The sequence below is a fragment of the Esox lucius genome, chromosome 23 (genome assembly GCF_011004845.1).
Source record: "Esox lucius isolate fEsoLuc1 chromosome 23, fEsoLuc1.pri, whole genome shotgun sequence".
Taxonomy (NCBI): domain Eukaryota; kingdom Metazoa; phylum Chordata; class Actinopteri; order Esociformes; family Esocidae; genus Esox; species Esox lucius.
The window spans coordinates 17796742-17822966 of NC_047591.1; the positions used below are offsets into that span (position 1 = coordinate 17796742).

The 26225-nt window shown below is 46.4% G+C and overlaps 1 protein-coding gene across 5 annotated transcripts; it reads left to right on the forward strand.

Moving 5' to 3' along the window:
- Positions 1–205: 205 nt before the first annotated feature.
- Positions 206–18279, forward strand: nrf1 (nuclear respiratory factor 1). 5 transcript variants are annotated; one of them, XM_010887298.5, is made up of 13 exons: positions 206–345; positions 2074–2313; positions 2699–2813; positions 2969–3095; positions 3551–3691; positions 6712–6870; positions 7265–7468; positions 8373–8474; positions 8906–8986; positions 9421–9474; positions 9746–9903; positions 12222–12382; positions 16976–18279. In XM_010887298.5, the coding sequence occupies exons 2-13, from the start codon at positions 2100–2102 to the stop codon at positions 17134–17136; spliced, it is 1677 nt and encodes a 558-aa protein (XP_010885600.1). In that variant the 5' UTR covers positions 206–345; positions 2074–2099; the 3' UTR covers positions 17137–18279. The 5 variants fall into 5 exon arrangements, with proteins under 5 accessions (XP_010885600.1, XP_010885602.1, XP_010885601.1 ...); XM_010887300.5 differs by having other exon boundaries at positions 12222–12346; XM_010887299.5 differs by having other exon boundaries at positions 9755–9903.
- The last annotated feature ends 7946 nt before the right edge of the window (positions 18280–26225 follow it).

The following is a 26225-nucleotide window of genomic DNA, read 5'->3' on the forward strand; positions in this document are numbered from 1 at the left end:
ATTTGCGACTAAAATACAGTATTACAAAGTACATTGTAAGAAAATGGGGGTGGCCAGATTGCAAATAAAATATGACAAAATAAAAAAAAATTATATTAAAAAAAGATCAACATTGGCTATACGTTCACGTTTCGCTTGTAAGGAAAATCGTCTAAAAAAATCTTTGAAGATGTGGGGATCTTTAACTAGAAAGGGGCGTGGTTTGCCCGGTCTTCGTGTAGATCAGTGGGACCGCCGAGTTTCGGCTTCGGTGTTTTCGGGCTGGCTGTTCTTTGTCCTCCATTAGAGCTCGGATTCCCAGCCCCATCGTACGGCGCAGGCCCGAAGTAGCGCAGCCGCTCTGAGGTTAGTGCCCTACCGCGCAATCTCCAGCTATTTCAGCCCCGGCGCAGCCGCACGACCAAACCCGGCAGCATAGGGGTGAAATATGCAGATTCTTTTAGATGCCTATGAGAAAACGAAACAACTGAATATTTCGCGTTTTTGACGGCAATAGACTTTTAGCACAATGAGAATATACCGAGTTAACGCAAAAATAGCACTGGTGTTGATGTAGGCCGCCAGGCCTGGTATGTCTTGTGTTAGCAGCTCGAGATGGCGGGTTCCGTGCGAGTTGCGTTCTTTTCAACGTTAGCATACCAGTACACATCTATTTTTCGGCCGAACTATTGTTTAGCAAGCAATAGTTCGCATTTTGCTTACTCCGGCAATGTTTCGTTAAGTATCCACACAATAGTTGTCGGTTATCTAGCTAAACATTGCTGCTTAATGCTGCGTGACTAATTGTATACCGAAATGTAGCTGGCTACTAAGCTATCTTGGACATTCGCTAGTAACTGCGATATGGTTGTCTACATAGCTAACTGAAATTGCCCGATAGGTTTAACCAGGTTTTGGTCTCATAAAATTATGCGCGGAACAATCAACCAGTTTAAAGTACCCACAAGTTATAAGGCTAGTAGAATAACACTTGATGGCCTCGTTAATGTTAGTTAGCCACTAACTAGCTACAGTAGCTAGTAGTTGTCTATCCACTTCCATCATTGAATGGCTGGTTGGGTTGCACATTACATTAGCTTGTAGCTATGGTCTGTCTGCATAATAACGGCGTCTCCACATTTGCGAATATTTTACCAGATAATGCATTACCAAAAAATGATCAGGTCTGGTTGTTATTGATCAATGGCGATGGATAATTTGTCAAACCGAAAAGCATGGCCAGCCAGCCTATTCACGTCCCAGTTTCTGTGCAGTCTCTCAAATAAATATGCCTTACATTCAACAATACGGATGCATTACATTCATAATTGATGTTGACTTCACTCCTTGCTGTGCATCTCCCCCCCCCCCCCCCCCCCCACCTCTATATATGTCCTTAAGTTATTCAGTGATCATCTTGTACAATAATTCTTCGGGTAAAAAAAATAAAACATTCTGAATGAATAAACACGTTAATATTGTTGTATTCCTGAGAAATAATATGAATGATACACGCATATGCGTCATTGTATTATACTCACTTATTAAGTACAGAAGCACTGCAACGTTATATCCACACCGGCAACCACTTAACATTGTTTGGGAAGTATGAGGCCCCCTGGTGGTTAATTAAATATGGTAGGTCATAACATCACCTGTATCACGTATACTAAAGAATTGAGCACCCTAGCGTGCGTACCTTTATATTTTACAATGAAACATTAAGCTATATATAGTTAGCATTTCATTTAGCCATGTTGACATACTACTGGGTTCACAGAAAAGGTAGTCCTATACATGCTCCTAGACCACTGACAGGTAAAGGTGTGTCAGTCTCTGGTTTCGTTGCATCAATATCCCATTTTCTACTATTGTACAGCACATGAACTCCAAGGGCCGGTTTAGCAAACACAGATTAAGCCAAGTCTACAATTTAAATAAATAATAACGCTGAATGGAGAACTTTTTTTTTTAGACCAGAGTGTCCGATATCCCTATATCACCCCCAACCATTTTGTGTGTTACGTACTGAGACGAGACACAAGGGAAAAATAAACAGAATTCCATGCAAATTGACCTTGTCCATTGTGTCAGTTCGTGTTTGAGGCTAGCATCACGCGATGGAGGAGGAGCACAACGTCCACCAAACTGAACACCTGACCACCATCGAAGAGCACACAGTCCAACAGGTCCACGTGGCCACCTACACCGACCACAGCATGCTGAGTGCCGACGAGGACTCGCCCTCGTCAGCGGACGACGACGCCTACGACGACTCGGACATCCTTCACTCGGCCGGCAACGACGAGGTCACGGCGCACCTGGCAGCCGCAGGTGAGCCCCGGCCGAACTGACGTCAGGGTGGAAAAACAACTTTTTGTCTGAACCTCATCCTACCCCCTAAACTTAAACCCAACTCAAAACTAAATCTTGGCTTTACACTTATACTAAGTCTGACCAAAGCATGCTTTGAATAAACGAATCTAGATCCCTCACGTGCTTGTCTTGAGGTGAATGGATCTACTGCACTGATCAGCCAATCAAGTTTGATAGAATGTGTTGTCTTGTTAATGTCCAAAAGTGGAAAGCAGATCGTAGGCTCATCTGAAATCTGGATGGTGCTGCTATCAGTAATGGTATAATGTTTAACTCACCAGCAGATGGTGCTGTCAGACCATTAACGCTAACGGCTCCTTTTCACAATTTGTCAATATCTTAGGCCCAGTGGGCATGGCTGCTGCTGCTGCCGTAGCAACGGGAAAGAAACGCAAGAGGCCCCACATCTTTGAGTCCAACCCCTCGATCCGCAAAAGACAGCAGACACGCCTGCTGAGGTGAGCGTCGCGTAAATCTAGGATTCTGTTTTCCTGGCTCTTTTCTCTTTATCGTTCTGAAAGTTAACCTACTGTTATGAGGTTTGGATAGACGCATCTATTTTGATGGTACAGTCCCCACATTTGAGTGTTTCGTGGTGCTTTTGTCTGTGCAGGAAACTGAGAGCCACTCTGGACGAGTACACCACCAGAGTTGGCCAGCAGGCCATAGTGCTGTGCATCTCTCCCTCCAAACCCAACGCGTTGTTCAAGGTGTTCGGGGCTGCGCCCCTGGAGAACGTGGTGAGTGCCAACTGTCCACCATAGGTCATTAACTCAGACGGGTGATGGTGTTCAGAGGAAAAATATGTTTGTTTTCCGTAAGGAGTGTGTTGTTAATGTTGATTCACGCCATTGGCCCCGTGCATATCGCCTCCGTGCTTCCACTGTGCTGGCCTTCCTGTTTTCATGTGTAAACACTCATCTGTAATTGGTGAAAATAATAAGCTGATGCCTTGTCTTCCCTCTACAAATAGAATAGTATACATTTCTGGGTGTCTGTAGATAAAGTTGCTTTTAGTCACTGATTAAAAAGTGAATGTGTTTTTATTATTTCTTCATTCGACTGGTTATAATGTGTGGGATGGGGGTCCTTTTGATCCTAGCCAGACCCATAAACAGAACACGTGTAGAAACGACTTTTCCCCTACTCCGGCTTTTCCACTTACCACTCTTTCCCCCTGTCCTTCTCCCTGCAGGTGAGGAAGTACAAGGGCATGATTTTGGAGGACCTAGAGAATGCCCTGGCCGAGCACGCGCCACCTGGGGGGGAGCTCACATCCGAGCTGCCCCCCCTCACCATCGACGGCATCCCTGTCTCTGTGGACAAGATGACACAGGTGAGACATCAGAGAGGATTTGCAGAACACGCCTGTCCTGCTTAGTTTAAATCACATTCTGTCTTTTTATCAAACAACATATTATTTTGTATAAATAAATAAAAGAAAACACCTATAGAAATATCAATGCACCCATCTTTTCCCACATTCAGTCATCAAGGTACAGTGAATCCCCGTGTTTGTTTTTTATCGGCCATCAAACAGGCATGTGTGCGTCTCCTTGACAATTATCTTCCTCAAACTGTGCAGAAAAATATTGTGGATTTTTAGTCCTTCTATTTTTGCCTACCTTTAATAACTAACATTTGGACTGCATATGGGTGGTCATGGACATTCAAAGGGTGAGACGCCCTGGCCAACAGATCGGGAAACGGATCCAGAAACCCAGAATTAAACTGCCAGTGTTTTAGTATGTTGGCTTTGCTGGAAAACCTTTTGTCATTAGATACTACATATTACAACTCAAGGAGGCTATATACTTGAGCTGCTTACTACTACTATATCGTACTTTAGTTGCTTATTACAACTATATAGCCTTCTTTATTGTAGTTTGTGAACGTGTGTAAATGAAGCAGATTTGGAAGCCAAAATTATTCAAAGGCTGGCAGACATGGCCATGTCGTTTAAAAGCGCCGGATATCCTCATCTAGGCGCAGGGTGTGGTTCCACTGTTGGTGGAGCGAGAGAGAGAGCAAAGTGCTTTGACTGGGGCTGTGGTGTATGGACCACATTAGGCTTGTGCTCAGTAGGCAACGTGATGAACCGTTGTCCGGAGCTGGCCGGTAGACTACCCTTTAACCCCCCCGGTGGGAGGCGGCTTGTTTACTCCACAGCTGATGCAGTCATCAGGTCATCAGAGACGGTGTATACGCAGAGACGCTACCTGGGGGAGAGAGCACATGCACAGAGGCAGCCAAACAGACAGCCCACAGGGATAGGGACAGCCAATCGCAGGGCCCACAAGGAGAGAAGTGGCCAATTACTGAACTGGTTTCCCCCGTCTCCTTGGGGGAGAGGCATGGTAGAACCAGGAAGAAATGTGTCGTTGTTTTTCGACTAGTTGTAGTAATGAAAGGAGGATCTTGTTGCCTTAGTTACACTCTTGTGAAGGCTGGGTAGCAGTTTGGTTAAGTGGGGGGGGGGGGGGGTCAGATCTCCAGGGGAAGGAGAGGCAAAGGTGTATCCCAGGAAACTGTCACCAACAATAGCTGGTGCTAGAGTGACAGAAGAGGATGGCCAGGGTTGAATTGTAGTGAACCACTTTCCTCGCGAGACAGTTCATGTCAGTGGGACAGACCTTTGATAAGTTACTGGCGTGGAGGAGCAGCACAGTGAAGTCAAACTGACAGGAACTGCACAACAACCAGTTTAGGCGAGTCGGACCGAGGACTAACTCAGGAGACACTAACACCAACTGGTCTCGGGGAGCAAACACAAGGCCCCCGGTGGCCGGTGGCGTTGGGAGGAGCAACGGGGGAGCCAGCCTGTAATTACAGGTCTTTGGACTGAAGCCTTGGCTCTGTATCTGTCGATTGGCTGAGATTAGACCAAACGTGTGTGTGGGGGGGGGGGGGTCCTCAGCAGTCTGTGCCTCTTAACTCCACCGCCACTGTAATTAGGCCATCTGTCCCCCAGGCCCTCTACCCAGGCTACAGGTGAAGACACAAAAAAGGCACAGTGGTACCCAGCAGCTTTCTGGCAGCGAAAGACTACTGTAGTGGCTGTAGATCCCAGGAGCGACGTTTCCTCATCTTAAGTTCTGCACAAACAAAATTGTGCCGGCACCGATGCGCAATAGTACATTTTCCTTGTATTTCTCGGTATTTGAAAATGTCTTTGTGTAGAAATGGCCAATTATGTTTGTCCCTATGTTTTATACTAACACCCTGGTGGTACTGTAAGTTGATTCATAGAAACGCCTGCTCTGTCCCGACATAGCTGACTGAGCTCAGAAATGCTCTCGACTGCCTCATGTAGTATTTATGGTTGTTAGTTTTATGTTTCCTTGTATAATTGAACAAGTTTATCAATTCAAGGGGCATGTGTGTTGCTGCGGCCGTCATCTGCTACACTAGCAAACAAAGGTTTTCCCTTTTTTCAGTCTCCATTTGATATACTCTGTTGAATAAGCATTTCTGTCAATGTCCCTCTTGAGTTTATTCCGCATCGCGGGCAGTAGTGAGTTGGTGGGGGGGGGCTCAGAAAGTGCTAGTGTCTTAACTTATCACTGGATGTGCACGGCCATTTTGTCTACTCTGTCACAGCACAGAGCCAACTCTGTATGGTGCAGAGAGAGAGAGAGAGGGCAGCAATTTATTTTCCCTTAAGCCAAATTTAGTCGGTGATGTCAAGGCGAGCAGACTGCAATGGCTCGTTTTGCAGTATAATCTCCCTGCCCCAACCCTACTCTGGGTTTACATCACCGGGAGCATCGAAGACTCCAGCCCAACTCGCACAATGCACGTCCCACACACTCATCCACCAGGAGAGGTTAAACCAAACCGGATTTAACCAGATGACCCCTCCGCCTCCCTCGGAGGCCTCGTTATGCAGTCAGGCTTCAGACCCTAACTGTTGCCTCTGGACCACAGCACACCACTGAAGCCGTGGGGAGAGGGGATGGAACGTCAACCGCCTGACAGGGTTAGAACTTGGAACAGCGAGAAGAACATGGAAGGTTGAGGCGGTTGAGGCTCACTGTCTAGACAAGGGTTGACCGGGTGTCGTTTCTTATTGGACAAGTCTGTTTTGTCCCTCCTGGTTTTGTTCGATTGGGTGCCTAATGAACACAACCCAGAGGGAAATCCTTTAGGGCTAACTATTGTTAGTTTGTTAGTTGTCACATTCACATTCTGGTGATGAGGAGTGCGGCGTGATCTGCTTTTAGAAAGCCTATTTCTGGGCCCGGTCCACCTCTGCAAGCTGCAGGTAGGTAATCAACACTGCATTTCTTCCCTCCGTCAAGGGTGAGTGAGTGATGTGTGCCAACTTACACCCAGTGTCTTCTCTCCTCTGGCCAGGCCCAGCTGCGGGCGTTCATCCCAGAGATGCTGAAGTATTCAACGGGTAGGGGAAAACCTGGCTGGGGCAAGGAGAGTTGCAAGCCCATCTGGTGGCCTGAGGATATCCCCTGGGCTAATGTGCGCAGCGACGTGCGCACAGAGGAGCAGAAACAAAGGGTGAACAAAATGTCTTCCGGCATCCCCAGTGTCATTAGATGTTATATAATTGAGGGCCACCACATGTTGGAGGTCAACGTGGAGAGACTTTTCTAGCGATGACTTGATTAAACTACATTTAGCCACCAGATGATTTTAGACAGTTGACATGGGGAACATAATTGTTAGCATTTAGAAATGGCAGCATTAAATAGCCCCGAAAATCAAGACTAAATTCAGGCGACCGAATGCAAAGTAAAATATTACTTTTGGCTTGCATTTCGGAATACATCTGAAGCTGAAATGACTTCATTCATTTTAAACTGTATTTCTGTGGGCGACACGCATGTACTCACTGCATTTCACGTGTACTTTAGATTAGATTTTCGTTGTGACTGTTCTCCGTGGGTCCTAGGTCTCGTGGACCCAGGCACTGCGGACCATCGTGAAGAACTGCTACAAGCAGCACGGCCGCGAAGATCTGCTCTACGCCTTCGAGGACCAGGTGCAAGTGCCTCAACACACCACTATGACCACAGCCAGCATCGCCCACCTGGTGCCGTCACAGACCGTGGTGCAGACCATCAGCAACCCGGACGGTACCGTGTCACTCATACAGGTCAGTGGACGGGTCGCGGTTTGGGTCCGGAGATCGCAGTCTCAACCGTTGGGTGCTAGGTGGAAACCTTGAGTGTTTCTCACAGAGGGAATGAAGTGTAGTTACTGTAGACTTCTTAAGAATATGACAATCAGGCACCAAGCCAGGGTCACTGAACGTCGTAGTGGTTTGGTCGTGAATACTGAAACATTTAGGCAGGTGTTTGGTTTGGTTTGATTGACCTTAAAGCCGTATGTATCTGAACCTCAGCTTTTTGTCTTTCATAAACGGACTGTTCCTTGTATCTCCCTCTGACAAAAAATATGTATAAAAAAATTGCTCAGTTGGTAGGGGAGATTTGGAATTTTAAATACTGGGATGAATTTAGTTGCACTTCTGCCATTTTGAAATGGCCTAATAGATCTGAGCATGAAGGGCTGGTCATTAATGGAGGAAAATGCTAACCTGAACTAAGATTATCGTTTAAGGTCATCTTCACCCTACTCCGAAGGTCAGAGGTCACCCAATCATTGAGTCAGGATTAGTGTTGCAACGTTCCCTGTTTTTTGGGGAAATCCAGATTTAAGGATTCACAGAATCAGGAGGAAACATGTGGATAGGCAGTCCTCCAACTGGGATTTCTGAAAGGACCTGGGAACTTTGGGCACATTTCCAGAATGTTGCAACCATCGTTAGGATCCGTTATTTTCTTACCATTACCACAGTGTTCTGGGTTAACCAGTGCCTCAATCTGTTTCAATTGAACCATGTATTAAGAGGCCTGGGACGGTGATTTAGAGTGAAATAATCTGGGGAGGATTTGGCTGTTTTGGCCCAGCTGCCCGTTGTAATCTCCCTTCCCCCCCCCTCCTCTCTCTCCCTTACTCACTCCCGTCCATCTCTTTCTCCCCACCCCCTTTCTCAGGTGGGCACGGGGCAGACGGTTGCCACGCTGGCCGATGCATCAGAGCTGCCCGGCACAGTGACTGTGGCCCAGGTCAACTACACCACTGTGAACGACGGAGAGGTAACATTCCCCAGTCATCACTTGGGACACGGAGACACACACAACACAACACACACGTTTACAGATACACCTGATTCCTCCATATGATGACAGAATGCAGTGATAATACTGCAGCCCCCCCCTGTTGTGTGCGAGGGGCGGCTTGCTGATATGTCATAGAGATTGTTACATTAACGTTCCCCAAAGAGTATTGAACATAGCACGTAGCCTAAAACACTAACCCTGACTCCCTCCATTGTACACGTTCAGTCACTTGTGCACCTTTCTACTTCATTACAGTTGCAATGAGGTGAAAATGTTCTGAGAAATCTGGTCTGAAAAATCCTCTCTCTGTAGTGTGCAAACGGCATTTCCTCTTTTGAGATGTTAATGTTAACCATCCACTCATTCCTAATTGGCACATATCATTCCTCACCTCTCCTCGTCAATAGTTTACGTGTGGTGAGATTTCTGGCGCAAAAGAGCAGTCCAGAGCACACCCAGGTGGGTGCTACACATTTGTCATGGACGAGGTGATTTCCCTCTTACTATTTAAAGCGCTATTGGATAAAGCGCTATATAAATCCAATCAGTTATTGTTTTTTATTTATTACATCAAGTGTTGTAGAAAATGCAACACTCTGGTGCACTTAATACCTGCAGATGAGGCGTGTGTAATCTTGTTGGTTTGTAGTTCTGTATCATATTCATAAGATAAGCGATACAAGTCTTTAGTTTTAAACAATAAAGTACTCTCGTTTTAAACTACTCAAGACGTTTAAGCGTTCTCTGTAGAGGTTAGCCGACAAATTGGTTTTATTGGAATTTGCATGCTGTGATGTTTCTAAGACTGTCATAAATCACTATGCCTTCATAACTTCTGAAACCGTACTGTAAATCAAATGCAGCTTTATACTCCCGTCTCCATGTCATCGCTGAACACAAAGTTCTTTCTACTCTTCACCAGAATCTGTCAGCGGTGTGTCGCACATTGCCCATGGAGGTGTCGCCACAGTACATTGTAAGCGACAGATCTACGTCACATTTTATCTTCATTGGCTACGACAAGTGTTTGTCCACAATCCCGCTCATTTTCTGAGGACAGACATTTGCCGTAGTGTGGAAAAATCCCTAACTCCGCCTCTCTCTGTCTCCCCTCCCCGTCTTTTTTCTCTCCTTTTTGTCTCCCACACCATTTCGCTCTCAACCCCCCCCCCCCCCCCCCCGCCTTTTGTCTGTCCCCCTCTTTCCTCCCATCGTCCCGTCCCCCTCCGCCCCTCCTTGCTGGCCAGGTTGAGCAGAACTGGGCGACTCTGCAGGGCGGTGAGATGACCATCCAGACCACTCAGGCATCCGAGGCCAATCAGGCAGTGGCCTCCCTCGCCGAGGCCGCGGTCGCCGCCACCCAGGAGATGCAGCAGGGCGCCACCGTCACCATGGCACTCAACAGGTAGCGGGTGCGGCACAGTTCGGCAGAACGTCCAACCGGGAGTTTCTCGTTGGGTCAGTCGAGGCGCCCGTAGACTAAGGCATGGATTGATGTGACAGGAAGGGGGAGTTGGTCTCCAGGGTCAAGTGGAGCTGGAGGAAGTGATCGTTGAGAGGACTTGATCTGTGGAACGGCCGTGATTGGCTTATGAGATTCCCTTGGTTTGCTTGTGCCAAAGCCGCAATAGGTCTTCCGGGGGTTCACTGAAAACAGGAAAAAAACAACGAGACCCGGGATAAGGACGTTCTCCTCAATGTACATTACAGAACTACGTGTGTTGTAGATTGTCTGTCACTTTTTTCACTGTCCCCATTTTCCCATGAAATGTTCTATCAAAAGGTCATTTTGATGTTTTCGTGTGTAACTCCCTGATTGAGGTCCACTTGGTCATGGCTTGGTACAGTCCTGTGTGTTGCCATGGTTACTGTAGGTTTTAGTCCTGGGAATTTTGACCTCAGTCCGTATGTCTTTTGGAACATAATATTCTTTAGAGTTATGTTATTTTAGTGTTTAGACCATTTCAATTTTAATTTGCAGTGCTTTTCTCATTCAAAAATGAACATACAGGTGTTCAATCTCATGTCAACCCTAAACGAGGAAGGACAACCTTGCATTTTGTTGATGCTAGTTAGTCCTTTTGGGCTACGCATGCTGTTTTCATTTGAGCCCGTTGCAACTTGTCTTGTTATAATGAGCAGCTCGGGATGCGATTTTACCTTTCTTCAAGGAGTGATGGTACCGGCTCCTTCCTTTTGAGTCACACCTTTTCTGAGAAATCTCTGTGGATCCTTAATTTGTCAGAGAATCTCCTCCTTGTTCTTGTATCCGAAGCGTTTTCACTACTATGGGAATTGGTAGCAAGCCATCAGGCAAGACCCCATTATTTGCAAGCCCTCACCGCTTGACCCATGTGACCTCACGGTTGGAAGAGCAATGTGAAAATGCGCAGAACGGCTTGACCTGGATATCTGAGAGAACCTTGCTGTGATCTTCAGCTTTACCGATGAGACCGGGCTGTTGATACAATAGGCCACAAAAAAAGATGAAAGACGTTGTTCATGTATATCATTAAGTGTATTGAGTGATTCATATCCCTCTTCTGCACTGGGCTTTGCTAGTGCTGATAATGAAGAGATCCAGGGCTAACCCATCGACGTTCATTCTACAAAAATGCTTGACAATAAGGAATCGGACGCTGTGAACCAAGTCCATAAAATGATGTTCATATCAGGTGTTGACATTAGGCCGTAGCGTTTGCAACCGTAGTTAGGGGAGGAGCCAAATGTCTGTAATTGCACAGGTAGCTGTTACGTCCCACTGATCATTGTGGGGGGGGTTGGCATTTGGGTCTATGTAACTAAGGGTCCCATAGAGACGTGGGGTCAACTGTTTTTTACGCACATTCAGTATTTATTTTGTGTTAATTAATTAGCCATTCCATGTGTAAACAGCTGATAGACCAGTCAGCCACTCGGTTTATGCCTTGGGAAAACACTGCTCAATGAGACAGAAGACGTGGCAAAAGTGGTGACAAAAGTATTGTGTCAGGTCTTTTGGGGAATAAACTGTTAAACCGATGAAATGGTGTTGAAGCAAGCTTCTGTTAGCTTTTTTTGACCTTCGGTACTAGAAGAGCACTTGACACCAGGATAGTTCTCAGCTCCCTTTGGGGCTTGTTACACGGATCCCCCTGAGGTCCCCCCAACCCCCTTCCCACCTGTTTACCTCGTGAACAGAACATTCTGTACCTGTTTTCCCCATCCAGGGCATAATCATTTGTTCCTCCCCTCCTGAAAAAGAGAGGTTGCTAGCTGGCGGGCTAATGCTCATTCACATAAGCTGTATCAGAAGCTAGCCAAAGCTAGTACTTTTGTCGTTGTTGTATAACGCAGTTGACTTAAAAAAACGACAATAAAGTTACGTTAAAAGTACATCCATACAAGCCTTTAAATCCAATTATTATCCAAGAGCAGTTTGAAACGCACTCAGCATGGCTGTGGAGAGCGATCTGACAGGCTCCCGAAATAGACGCTCGCAGAAAAGCTGCTTAACCCCCACCTCCCGCGAGTCCCCGTAGCGCTGGTTTTAGTTCCGTACAGTGTCTACGTGTCACCGCCTCGTCTCCTTCTAGATGTCGGTGTCCTCCAATCCGTTCGCCGAGGTCTAAAACGGACTCCCGGCGCGGGGGGTGGGCAGACGTCTGATTACTGGGTTGGACCAATGAATCTCGGATTCACCGGTCTCGTTTTCTAACCCGTCTGTTTGGACCTGTGTTGCAGTGAGGCGGCTGCCCATGCCGTGGCGACGCTGGCCGAGGCCACCCTACAGGGAGGGGGGCAGATCGTCCTGGCCGGGGAGACCGCGGCCGCTGTGGGGGCACTGACCGGGGTGCAGGATGGCAGCGGTACGTACCACACAACCTCTCAACAGCTGCTGTCAGGTAATTCACTCGCCAGTGTAAATCATTTTGACATTAACGTTCAAAAGACACTGCCTCCACATTCGTTCAGCGCTGCCCTGACATTTGAAACTCACTGCCTCCACATTCGTTCAAAGCTGCCCTGACATTCAAAACGCACTGCCTCCACATTTGTTCAAAGCTGCCCTGACATTCAAAACACACTGCCTCCACATTCGTTCAATGCTGCCCTGACATTCAAAGAACAACGCCTAATATTTTAAACTACGGTGAAAAACAGATTGGAAAAAAAATCTAAGAACTCATTCGACTGCCACATTGTTTCCAGTTGCTTTAATATTTCTTGTTTTCCAAATTACCAATTGAATAAGTTCCCTGACATCCTGTCATATCCTGATAACCTGTCTTAGTGTATTAGTGTATCACCAAGACACGTACCGTTACCCAACAGCCGGCACCATCCTTCTAGAGAACCATCTGATTTTAGTGCAAAAAACACACTGAACTGGAAGTCTGTTACAATAAGTAATTCTGGTTTTGACAAATGAAATCTCTATATGTTTTATCTATTATACAGCATCCTTCTTTCCCCCCTCAGTGGTCATTTCATTTCCCTTTACCACATAAACTGGCTGTAATCAGTTGATGATGGGGATCAGCGGATAATTGGAAAGTGGTTAATTCTACAAGTACTGATTGTTTTTTTTGTTTTTTAACGCAATAAAAGCAATAGCAGGTTTCCGATTAAGAAAAAGTGTAGACAGACATTTCCACCCTGAAAAAGTAGGGTGTTGGGGAAGCTACTTGGTGCTCACGGTCTCCGCGCAGTTCACCACCCAGGTTTGGAATTCTGCCTGGCCAAAATGGCTGCCATTTCACCCTGTTTTGGAGCATAATAGAATGTTTATATTTACACACACTATGAGTCAGCAACTGGTGGCTGAAGGTGAGTTTAACACATTCAGTTGGCCCCCTGCTCTCGCTAGGATAAACCTTGTTCCTTGTGCATGTGTGTTTGAGGCCACAGATTTCCCCAGTGTCGTTGGTTGGCAGTTGCTATACACGGTTGACCCTAGATTTGTATGAAGTCATTTCATTCAGCACAAGTCAAAAGCTCCTTTCATATTTAAATTATTCAAATTGTCTGGAAGGGCATTTGCCATGCAAATTACTAAAGCTCGGTAGGCCAAAGGAGGTATTTTAAAATGGTGGGAAGTTTCAATGTGCATTTTACATTTTGGTTGACCAATATGATTTGTTTACTGGGGTGTCTCTCACATATATTAATTGACTTATCTAAAACATTTTGTGAGAATGAGGTGTTTTGATTTTGCGACCTGTTATATCCAACAATAAGCACATAGCCTTTAACAGAACGTTGTAATAAAAATGAAAATCTGAAAACACCAGGTCGGTCTGTGGCTACACTTCCATTCAGTTTTCAACCATTTCTCCATTCTCTCACCTCTGGACTGCGAGTCACCCTAAGTATGCCTAACCTGCAAAGGCAAATGTCTAAAAACCTTTGAAAGGATTTTGATCAAGACATAAGGTTTACACCATCGATTTTGTTGAGGATTATCTACTTAATGAAATTTGTAACTGTTTTACTCACTGCTCAAAGGGTGCGTTGTTTTGATTGGACACCCCACAAAACAGTAACAACTGGTCCATTAAATGAGGACTGGGATGTGTGGGACCCAGGACGAGTGAGTGTAAGGGGAGATGACACAGCACAGGACAGACGGGGAGCTCCTGTATTCGGATGCACCCTATGCTGATGCAGTGTGTGTGTGTGTGAGCGTGTGAGCGTGTGAGGGGGTTAATGACTCACCAGAAGAGTCCTTGCAAACAGGGTGACGGGGAAGTGATGGGGAGACACCAGACACATGCCCCAGAGGTTGAGGGAGGGCTTGAAGAGGGTGGGAGTGAGGTTGAGGGATGGAGGTTCCCTTGTGTTCATGCTGAAGTCATGCTGTCATAGAGATGTAAATGGTATAAATAAATGCATTATAGAAAAAGAATCCCTCTTTTATCAGCCATAGAGAACAACACTGTCAGTGGTAACAGTTACATAAATACCAATGTGAATTTATAGTAGGAATATTCTGCAGCGGAGTCCAAAAGACATGGATGAACAGAATGGTGAACTCTCCTAGTACCGTGGGGCTCTCGGGTGCATGAGCGGGCGTACACACACACACACACTCACGCACGCACGTCCCCCCCCCCCCCCCCCCCCCCCCCCCCCCCCCCCCCGGCCTGGGGGCATTGGTCATGTCTCTTGAGGAGCTCCTGCTAAAGAGGCTTTGATCAACTCCATTATCAGTCCATAGTATAATCACGGAGCCAGCTGTCAGCGCTCTGGGACCGGACAGCAACCGGCTCACACACCGGTCTGCAACCCCACCCCCTCCCCTCTCTCTCTCTCACACACACACACACAGTCCCCTTCTTTACTCCTTCCCATTTCCTAAAGGCTGCATTAGTACAATGGACACTAGGATAGGAGTGAGGCATTTATTTAAACATTAAAGCTGATTAGCAAGCATTACAACTACATTTAAAGAGCTGGGCTTCAGAACCCCTTCTGGTCCCCTTCACTGTGACCATGTCTGTAGTCACTACACTAGTCTGCTGTGGGCCCGTGACTGAGCATGACTGAGCTTCAGTGGAATAATGGTTTTCCTCTTTTGGGCTAGGTTTGTTGCATGCTCTTGTGAACAGACAGGGGGAAAGCAAAACCGTGAACCCTAGGCTCTGAAGGCTTGTCTTTTCACCATTTTCCCGTTTTGTGGCAACTGCAGGTAACGCTGTGTCCCAAATGGCACCCTATTTCCAAACATCCTGCGCTAGGTGTCCCCAGAGCCCTACCGGCCCTGGCCCAGAGTAGTGCACTGTGTGGAAGTAGTGCCCTTTGGCCACGGTCCCACTTGTTAGCCAGCAGCCGGCGACCACTCAGCTGTCAGACCCATTGCTACTCCTGAGCTTTATTGGCGTTCAGCTAATCATTGTAATGGGGGGAGTGGAGGGGAGCATGTTTGAAGTGCAGCCCCCACCCCCCCACTCCCTTTGCGATTGGCTGGTCCCTGGTACATGCTGCCTTCAATGTCACAGGAAGTGAAGTGTGAGCAGCTTGGTCTGGTACTTGACTCTAACCAGCAGGCTGTCTCGTCCTCTCTCTCGTGTCCTCTCACAAGCTCTCATCTTCTCTCCCTCTCTCTGACTTTCTCTGTCTGTCTTTCACTCCCTGCCAAACTGAGCTCCCTGCTGTATTGTAAGCCCTGCTACTACACAATCCTCATAGCCAGCGCAATTAGCTGAATCAACACACAACTTGAGTTCACTGATTCGGGCCATGGGGGGTGATTAAACGACCACAGGGGGGACCTTTATTGTTCATGCAAGTTGATCATAAACTGTGCATTCAATTCAACAAAATGTGATTTACTCTGTATTACATTTTGTCATTTTACAGAAAATGCTGGGCTATTATGTTTGTAGACATTTTGTCATACATTTTGAAAATAAAGTACACTAAGATCTTCTCAGATTTCAATCCCGACCTACATGAGCAATTAGGGTTAAGAGCCTTATTTAAGGGCACGACGACATATTTCTCACCATTACTGTCCGGCCACTAGACTCTGCCAGCCCTAAATATGATAAACATCTTTTGCAGCGGATCCATGTGTTATTTCCAATATACCCGCGATAGCTGTTCCGACACCAGTGTGTCGCTGAATTGTAGCGGGATTCCACACGCATGCGCCCCCCGGCGTCCCGGGCTTTGACCTTCTTCCCCTAGTCTGAGATACGGTGACAGCTTGTGGGCCTGGCCCAAGACCCACGTGACCGCAGCAGTAATCCAGGCAGACACAGCTGGGCAGGGTGGAGAGGAGGCAGCAGGCTCAATTGGACCATTGTTCTGCAGTGCAGCCGCTCACTAAAATGGCTGCCTAAAATGGCCGACAAACAGTTTGAAACCCCCCTCCCCGACGAAAGACCCACATGGGCCGATGGCACTTCACAGCAGAACATGCGTTGTTTTACCAGTCCCCTCGAAAACTCCTCTGCATGTCAAGTTAAAGTAGAATATGGCAAAGGACAAAATAATTGTTTCCTTGTTTTGGGGGAGTTAGTCTTTCACTTCAAAAGGGACATCAGGGTAGCACACTTTCATTAAGGATCATTAGAGGAGGACGTCTTTACTGGGTCTGGCAAATTACTCAAACGCTGTTCCAAACAATTACAATTCACGTGGCTATCATTCACCATATAGTTTGTTGATAGGGTCATGTGAAACACCTAGCGATCCGACAGGGAGCTGTCCCTGCTGAGACCCTGTCAGTGTTGCGTCTGAGGGGGGAGACGCTGACATGCATTCTTTACGAATGTGTGTCTGTGTGTATGTGGATCCTGTTTGTTTTTTGGTAATGTGGACACGGGAACCTGAAGCTGTGTACCTGCTCCAAGCCTGTCCATGTGGTTACACACACATGGGAATTTGGCTCACCTGAGGATGACCTGTGTCACGGGGTTTTGAGTTGAACCAGGTGAAGGGACATGCAGCAGGTGTGTCTAAGCCGGTGTTTGTCCCGTCTGTCTCTCCAGGCCTGGTGCAGATACCGGTCAGCATGTACCAGACCGTGGTGACCAGCCTGGCCCAGGGGAACCGGCCGGTCCAGGTGGCCATGGCTCCGGTGACTACGCGCATCGACAACACGGTCACACTGGATGGGCAGGCGGTGGAGGTCGTGACCTTGGAGCAGTGACCCTACCCTCTCCCCTCTGTAGGTGTGTACAGCTGGAGTGAGCTAGTCCATCTCCACACACCGCGCTCTGTACAATGTAAAAATATTTTTAATGTACATTATTAGCAGGATAATAAAAAGCGATGGATTTATCAATGAATTGTGTTCACTATGTATATATGGTAGAAGATGTTTTTTTATTAGCTTCTATATTTTTTTTTTTTGCTTTTTTCTTTGTGATGTTGAAAATTGTGTAACAAGGGTTAGAGAGTATTTCTTATTTATTTCTTTACACCTTTTAGAGAAGATTAACCAAAAAGCCAAGGGGTAAGCCACCACCATCTCTATCACCGTCCCATTATTTAAGTTTACGGATTAGGTTACTGCTCGAGTGTTCATGTTTAAAGTGTTTTATGTTTTCTTGATAAAATGCGGTTACCAAATCAGTGCCATATTCACAGATAACAATCCCTGCCCTGTGGTCATAGATTTCATATGCACTCAGATTTCACAACCCAGGAACAGTTCCACAAATTCCATCTCCCCTATTACTCAATGTTCCTGTTGGACCAGGAATGTCAATAAAGCTTCCCAATCTCAAATGTCCACTGTAAGACACCTTAATCTACCATCACCCCAATGACATGTTTTTTTGAAATATGAGTCCCTTCTGTGTGGTGTATTCCCTGTCCTATTGTACTGTAGTCCACATGCTGGGATTTGTAAAGACTCAGGATATGTTGGTACTGTTTCTTTTGTCCTGGACATTTGACCTCCCGGCTCTGCGACCATTTTGACTCCAGAAAGTGAAGTAACACCATTGTCATCTCAGTGAGTAACATCCCTCCCTTTGAGTATTTTTTTTTTCCACAAAGATGCTCCTTTTTATGTCAGTTGTAGGAACAGGGTTCTTAATCATTTTATAAATTGGGGGGGGGGGGGGCGGGGGAGGGTGCAGTACTGGATACTACAGAGCTTTTTTTTTTTTTTATCTGTTTGGAATACATTTGAGTTCTGTGTAAACTCAGCTCCCTTCAGGATCCTCTGTCTGTTGTAAAGAGTAATGTGGGGAAATGAAGGTGTCAGAAATGTGAATTCATTTGTCAGAAAGGAGCCAGATTGACACCAAGCCTGCATTAAACTCCTAATAAATTGTCTACTGTGCACCGATCCAACTGGCCCGTGTCCTCCTTGGAACTCGGAAATCCTTTCCAAAAGCAATGTGTCACCCGCACACCACACCACCCGTTTTTTGGAAACGCATCCACACCAGTCTGGCTCTGCCTATTTCTACATGGTTTATGTCAAACTGAAAGAGAGTACCCCTACGAGAACTCGACGACCTCTACGCCCTCTTCTCCCCATCCTTCCCCAACACAGACTCACACACCCACCCAGAGCATGTCGTGACGGACAGGGCCTGGTTACATCATAAGCTGTATTGCAGTGTGCCCTCCCTCTGGTTAAACCCTGGGATTTGCTAGCTGGGCCCTTCTGTTGCTGATTGGGGAAGAGAGAGACGTTGGTTTGAGTCCTAATCCATCAGGCGTCAATGCACATCCCACTCTATCTCCCAGATTACAGCAGAGGAAGCAGGTTACAATTGCATGGATGGAAAGACACACCGTCTCCCCATCATTCCCTGCGGTCCTGTCCTCCCCACACTGTCTCCCCATCATTCCCTGCTGTCCTGTCCTCACCACACTGTCTCCCCATCATTCCCTGCTGTCCTGTCCTCACCACACAGTCTCCTCCTATCATTCCCTGCTGTCCTGTCATCCCCACACTGTCTCCCCATCATTCCCTGCGGTCCTGTCCTCCCCACACAGTCTCCCCATCATTCCCTGCTGTCCTGTCCTCCCCACACAGTCTCCTCCCATCATTCCCTGCTGTCCTGTCCTCCCCACACTGTCTCCCCATCATTCCCTGCTGTCCTGTCCTCCCCACACAGTCTCCTCCCATCATTCCCTGTTGTCCTGTCTACTCCATGCTGGGTGTTTGAGACATTTTAAGGAGACATTTCCGAGGGTGTCATAATCAGGTGTGTGTGTTTGTTTGCTGGGGTTTAGTGGGCTGACATGGCAGCTGGCCATGGGGATGGTAAGAGTGTCACTACAGCATCACCCTGTAGAACCAGATTAAAATAACCTTATTAGCACGCTTTCTGGGAAACAGCTCCCTTTTGTTCCCTCATTCTCTCTAACGATACAGGGAACTAAAGCAACAATTTTTGAAAATGATTTATTAGTCCATTTGCAAAGCTATTTCTAATGGTGCAGTTCTCTCAGTATTAGTTCTGGATTAGTTCCATGTGACAGACATTTACATAAAGTAGGCCACCACTACCAGTAATGTATAACCTGACACATTCATCTATAACACCTGACATAGTGTATGTACAGCTATAACTCCTGACATGCGTATATCCGTAACCGTGGTAACCGATGCACCTGGCCATATTTCCATCTAGGGTGCCGTCTCCAGTGTCTGATGAAGGCAGGCTCAGCCATACTCTGGTGTTAATCAGCTAATGCTGGCTGCCCTGGGACCCATGCCGATGTCTGTCTGAGGGCTCAGCCATACTCTGCGGTGTCTCGTGGGCCCTGGCCTGTAAAGCCTGAAGGGCAGGTAGACCCTCCCCCAGCACCCTGTAATCCACACTGCTGCATGTACCCACCGCCCACCAAAACCAAGGTCTTGTTCTGGGGATCTATATTCAGATTCAGGTCCTTTTCCTTCTGGTTCCAATTGAACACATCTTTTTTCAGGTCTGACCTCTGTCCAAGGAAAACAACTATTTTTATCAAATCTGGAAATATCAATAGCATATCATTTTCATACGTGACATCATGGCTGCCCTTTATTGAGCCATAAAAACATACAAGAGAATTGATTTGACACTGAATATGCGTGAGTGGGTTCTGACAGGAGCTTACGGGAGTGGTCCTGCATGTTGGTCTTCAGTAGTACACTCTCAGAGGAGGATTGATATTGATTCTCTCTGACCGAGCAACATGGTTCTGGCTGGGTCTTAGCGCCCCAGCTCCACGGGTGGTTTTGTTCCTGTTGCCCGGAGTCGTGCAGACTCTGGAGCAGGCCTTTAATCTCCACTAATCGTTTCTTAATACGCGCATCCCGGACACACACCCCCACCCAAACACCCACGAACCATCACTGCCTCGGCATCAGCTCTCGCCCCCACTCGCTCCAGCACAGGGGATAATCTCTGCTCCCTTATCCCAGGACCAGGAGATGGGGCCTGCTACTGAGAGGGGGAGGGGCTTAACGAGACTGCGCAACACACACAGACACACACACACACCAGGGGAACAGTCTGAATTGTGGGTAAATGTATTGTTGTACTTTATTTTTCTCATAGTGCTTTTTAACTTTGATACTTCAAGGATTCTTTACACAAATATTTTATTACCGTGGACAGTCAAATACATATTTTCAAAAGATAGCAGATTTCACAACATTTATAAAATACAACTGGATGTCAATCATCAAAAACATTACATCCTTTTTACATTTCCTACTGTTTAAAGGCCTTGATTATTTTTTTAACAAAGATTATTAAAATATGAAAAACAAGGCACTAAATGATACTCCATGTTCTTCTAATTCTGAACATAAATTGTTCATTAATCATTATCCAAAAAGTTAAAGCACAGCAAATACATACAATAGTTTAACCATCCAATACAAACATAGCCGTTATATCACATTGTTCAGAACTCAAATGGAGTACATACATACAGTAGCCTACCCATTTCCTATTAGACTTAATTCAATATGTAAATGTCTAGGTACATTTAGTTTCACATGCTATACAACCCTTTATTTGGTTTATTATACATTTCACCAAACCTCCTACATAACCTGTTCACATCACCCAAAGTTACTGATAGGGATTCAGCATGCGCTGAGGATGCAGCTTCCAGTCTCCTTTCACGCACAACAAAAATCACCTCCGCACCTTCCCAGCAACACTAACTCACACCTCCCCTGTTCAGTTCCATCCGGCCCAGGCAGACACCGGCTTAGGAACGACGGCTCCTAATCTAATTTCACTAATGTGCCCCGTGTGCATTATGGGAGTATGGGCACGGCTGGCTCGGCCCTCAGCCCAATCTCCCGACCCTGATCAGCACTCACCACGACTCGTCATGAGAGAGAGAGAAAGGCCAAAGGAGCTGGGGGCGGGCCAAAAAAAATGCAGTGTAACCTGAGAGTTGCAGCCAATCTAGACAAGACCCCTGCATTAAAAAGAGCGCTATCCCACAATGCACTGTAGCGCTGCACAGAAGATTGTTACAGGTCTGAGACAACGGGCCAGTCTTTTGAATATGTTTATTATTTGCACGACAGAGACGATGATGTGCTGTATAGGAAATATACAATGTAAAATCTACAATGTCAACAGGTGTGTTTACTTTACAAAGCCAGGATTGGGCAGGTCACGGAACCACACATTATGTACATTATTAAATGTGTGTCACGTGTAGCAATATGGAACAAGAAATCTGAATCTTATTTGTCAAGCTGAGAACAGGTTGCACCGAACACTCACCGGGCTTCTATCCGCGGCAGACTTCTGTTCTGTTTTAATGGCCGTCTCAGTGCAGGTTCAATGACAAGAGTACACACAGAACAAACACCCTGAGGCCAAATGAGTGACAATACAAATCACACTAACCGACACTAAAGTGTATTCAGTACCATAGATTCATGCAAAAACAGCAGGTGTTAATCCCCCCCCCCCGACCCAGATCCCACTGAGCACAGCAGCAGATCTTTTTTTGGCCACGGGCTTCTCTAATAACCAAAATCATTCTCTCAGAAAAAAAACACTCCCACTCTCCACCTTCTTCAAAGCTGGTTGGAAAGGGAGGGAAAAAGAGTCTCATTGAAAGAGTTCGGTAACGGGACACCACAGACTTGGCCATTATGCCTGGTACATCAGGGAGGGATGGGGGCCCCCTGTTGGCAGGCCAGGGGCAACACAAACAGAGTCTATAGAGAGTTGGGAACCGCATTCAACCTGGTCCACTCTGAGCCGGTCTGGTACTGGATGTGTTTTTGCCGTCTTCCCCTCTTGTGGCAAAAACGTACATCACAAGGGTTTTAGTGGAAGTGAAGACAGCACCAACAGATATGGGACCAGGTTAGTGAGGAAGGAAAATGACTAATTACCAGAATTGGCTCTTCGCGTTAAAAGGAAAAACAACACTATTCAAAAGCTATTTTTATTTACTAACAACAATACACAAAAGGCCTCCGCAGGTGAGTCAACCTCGGAAGACAATATGCTGACTGATGCTCCTGCTGAGTGCGGGCCCTCTCTTCCTGACACCGTCGCCTGCATGGTTGATTTAATGGAGTTTTGAGGCTGGGATGTGGAGGGGAGGAATATAAAGTCTCACCCACCCTTCACTACCAACAGCCACTCACTCGGGCTCTCCCCTCGCCGAGCCACCAAGACGCACCCTTCATCGGAAGAAATGTCGAGGACACACTGAAGACGCGGGGAGCGAGACGCTGTCGACTCCTCATGGGTCGAGCAGAAGCTCCAGAGCAGTAGTTGGCAAGTCTAGAACCACCGGATCCAGCTACTTCACCAGTGTGAGTTCTACCATTGCCAAACACCGCCACAGAGCTGCCTGGCTGTCCCAGGCCCGTCGTTACGGAAAGCAAGTCGATACCTCAGATGGACATGCACTGTAGATGATTTCAGATTGGCTCTAAATTCACAATTGCAGGGGGAACATTGAATTTATGAAAGTACATACATTTCAATACGCCCATGTCTGCTGAAAAGCTCAATTATAAATGAGGGGAAATGTATTTGAGGCATATTCAGGCAATAAACACCCTGGACTCTCATTATCATCCTTGTCAAGGCTAAAAGACAGTTTCAGAGGAAATTGCACACAAGGCTCCAAAAGAGTAGCAGTCATCAGAACACCTCTGAAAAGTGGTCCACTTTTCTACTGAGTTTTCTGTTCAGATAATGAGGCTCAGATTACATTGTTCTGAGAATAGAAAGTGACCTACGCAGGACAGCAGAGCTAGAAGACGGAGGATCAATCAAGTCAACGCCCTACAACTGTCAGTGCAGGAGACATGGTAGCATCAGCACACAGTGAAGGTTGAATTCCCAAAAATGGTGTATATCTATCTTGTCCTATATTGGCACTACACATAATTGCTCAAAGCATATATACAGAAGCAAAAATGTGCTAGTGCCAAAATGGGCAAAGAAGAAAAGTGGGGGCCGAGACGTCACTAGGCGTGTCGACGCGGTTTATATGAGGAACACCCCTAAGTTTGATTGACCCATGGAAATCCCAAAAGACCAAAGGTACCAGATCGAAGCACCGTAGCAGTACTCATGCAACCAACCAGAAACACCACAACCACCCCTCCCCAAGCAGGAGACGGAACAGTTTAGCTAGCTCCAGGCTCTGCAAATGGACGGGACAGTTTAGCTAGCTCCAGGCTCTGGAAACGGACGGGACAGTTTAGCTAGTTCCAGCCTCTGGAAACGGACGGGCGTCATCCTGCGGTTCTTTCTCTACTCTGTTTATGGCCCTATGGTAATTCACTGATAGTGTGCTTTCACAGTGAATTCTACCAGTGCCATACACAGAACAGGAGTCATAATCACCCCCAACACCATATAAGACAACCAGCCAGACAGCCAATCTACCAGCCAGACAGCTAGCCAGTCAGCACCGCAAAGCCCACCTCCACAGGAAACTAGAGACCACCGTTGAGGGAGAGAGGGAAAAAGGAGACTGCCTGGAGAGAGATTGAGAGAAAACGGGAGAAGGGATGAATGGAGACAGGCGCAAGCAGACAGTACAAAGAGGCACAAGCAGAGTTTGAGAAGGGTCGTAGCACTCCAACACTCAATGTTTTCCCTCCTGAATGGAATGACGCAGATTAGTCCGAAAAGCGCTGCAGCCGTTGGAGTAAAATGTTCAATGTGTCATGTACGTTGTAGATGTGAGACTGACTGACCGTGAGTCCACGTCTTCAGATAGCAGACGGCCTGCCCCCCCCCCCCCCATGCCCCCCGCTAATCAACCCTGAGCTGCCATCTTCGGAATTCTGGGAAAGGCTGTGTAATATTGGCAATTTCTTCACTACATGTAGCTCGGCAACGGGAGGCAAATGTGTAATAGGACAGATAAACAACATAGATCTCACTGCTTCTCGTAAAGGAGCTGAATATCTAATAAGGCATTTATAGCAGTTACTGTTTTTCCAGTAAGTCATTTTTAACAGATCTCATCCTTTCCAAGATGCTACTGCTTCATGAACTTAAGTTCAATGTTCTAAAAGACAGCTTTGCATGTCCTAGGAATCTGTAACTAAAAATATTTTTTAAACCATTACTGAAAGATGTAATGAGGACTACTAGATAATTCCAACGTTTTCAAAAATATACCAAAATTGTCCTTGGCCCAAAGCTAGACATCTTGGGAATTTTGTAAACTGCAGTTAAACCATTTACCTGTCTGTATTACATATCTGGGATTGGTTTTGAGGTCATAATAGTTTAAAGTGGCAAAATAATGCAGTTCTAATGCGCTGATGTTTAAAGTTCCCAGCACACAGCTGAAGGATACAGGAACACAAAACAACATTCGCTTTATTTACACCCCTGTCAAGCAATATCTGAACACCTACAAGTGAAAAAAGTAAATCCTCCTCTCACACAATTATTCTCAATTTCCATAGGGTGCACTCTGAAGTAACGCGAAGTATTCAATCCCAATCTAGATAATTACCATCTGCATTTTCCACTGAGAAAAATAAAATACATTTAAATTAACTCTTAGAAGCTGCCAACATCTAGGCCTAACCATTAACTACAGGTATAAGGTGGGTCTCCATGTACTAAACACCAAACATAAGAAAATGGACTGCAACAAGGACAGACTATCAGGCCCTGATAAACCTGGATGACCCTGGTGGTGATAGCAATGGTATTGGGGGCTAATGGTTGCTAGGTAATGTCTTTAAGACTGTCCCTGTTCCTTGAAGTCTTCCATCAGAGAAATTGGCAATAAACTGGACAGATAACCCGTGTTACACTGACAGGAAAGGCGATTGGCATTCCATGAAGGGCTAGGAACAGAACGTCCTGCCTAGCAGGCTGAAACATTTCAATCATTTAATCTTCACGGATATAAAAAGGGGGCGTATATTTTGGATGACATCCAAGGGACCTATTATGTCCTTCATAACTGCATCAGTTCTCGTCAAGGTTGTTTTGCAGCGGTATCTTTTACACTGGAGACCCATCCCTGAAGTGGAAAGATCCAGAATACAGAAGTACTCCCTGCATTGACCGCCATCCTACATTGTGCAAAAGAGGCCCTATTTTCTGAATAGCCCCCTAATGTTTTGTTAGTATAAATAAAACAGACACATTGCAGAAGTTTACTATTAAGTGCCACCATTTGTGTCCGTAAAGAAAGAAAAACTCCAGTATAATATTAGCATGAATGGACATGGAAGAGCATAGTCCTTTGGTCGGTCAGCCATCAAGCTCTACAGAGCTCTATGTACACAACAGAGACAATCATTGTGTGTGTTGACAGCCAGGCAAAGGGTCTCACGTTCACGTTTCCTCAGCTATCCCGTTCGACACAGAAAATGGCGGCCAACTTTCCTTCACACTAGGGGCAAGTGCCGCAGTGTGACATCATAACTGCAGTGTCCTCTGACAGCGAACGCGCATAAAACGACCCCCATCCAACAAACATATTCCTCTGTAGGTCACTAACTAAATCTTTCTTATGGGTCGTATCAGTTGTCTCAGTCTCCTTTGCAGATTATTACCCTACCATCTGTCTATGAGTGTGATGTGCCCTCTTCCACATTGGCCCGGCCTGCTCCACTCTGTCGGCCCCAGGCTGCCCCACCCCAATGGGCCACACTCAGCCATTAGCTCACTCACCCTGCACCTTGCAGTGGAGCAGAGCCCACATTGATTCCAGCTCTCATCCCCGGTTCTAAGTGATTTGTCAGACGCCCAAATGGCTCCCCGAGCAGGACTCCTGTTGCCATTTCCTGGAGAAATCAATAGCACTAAA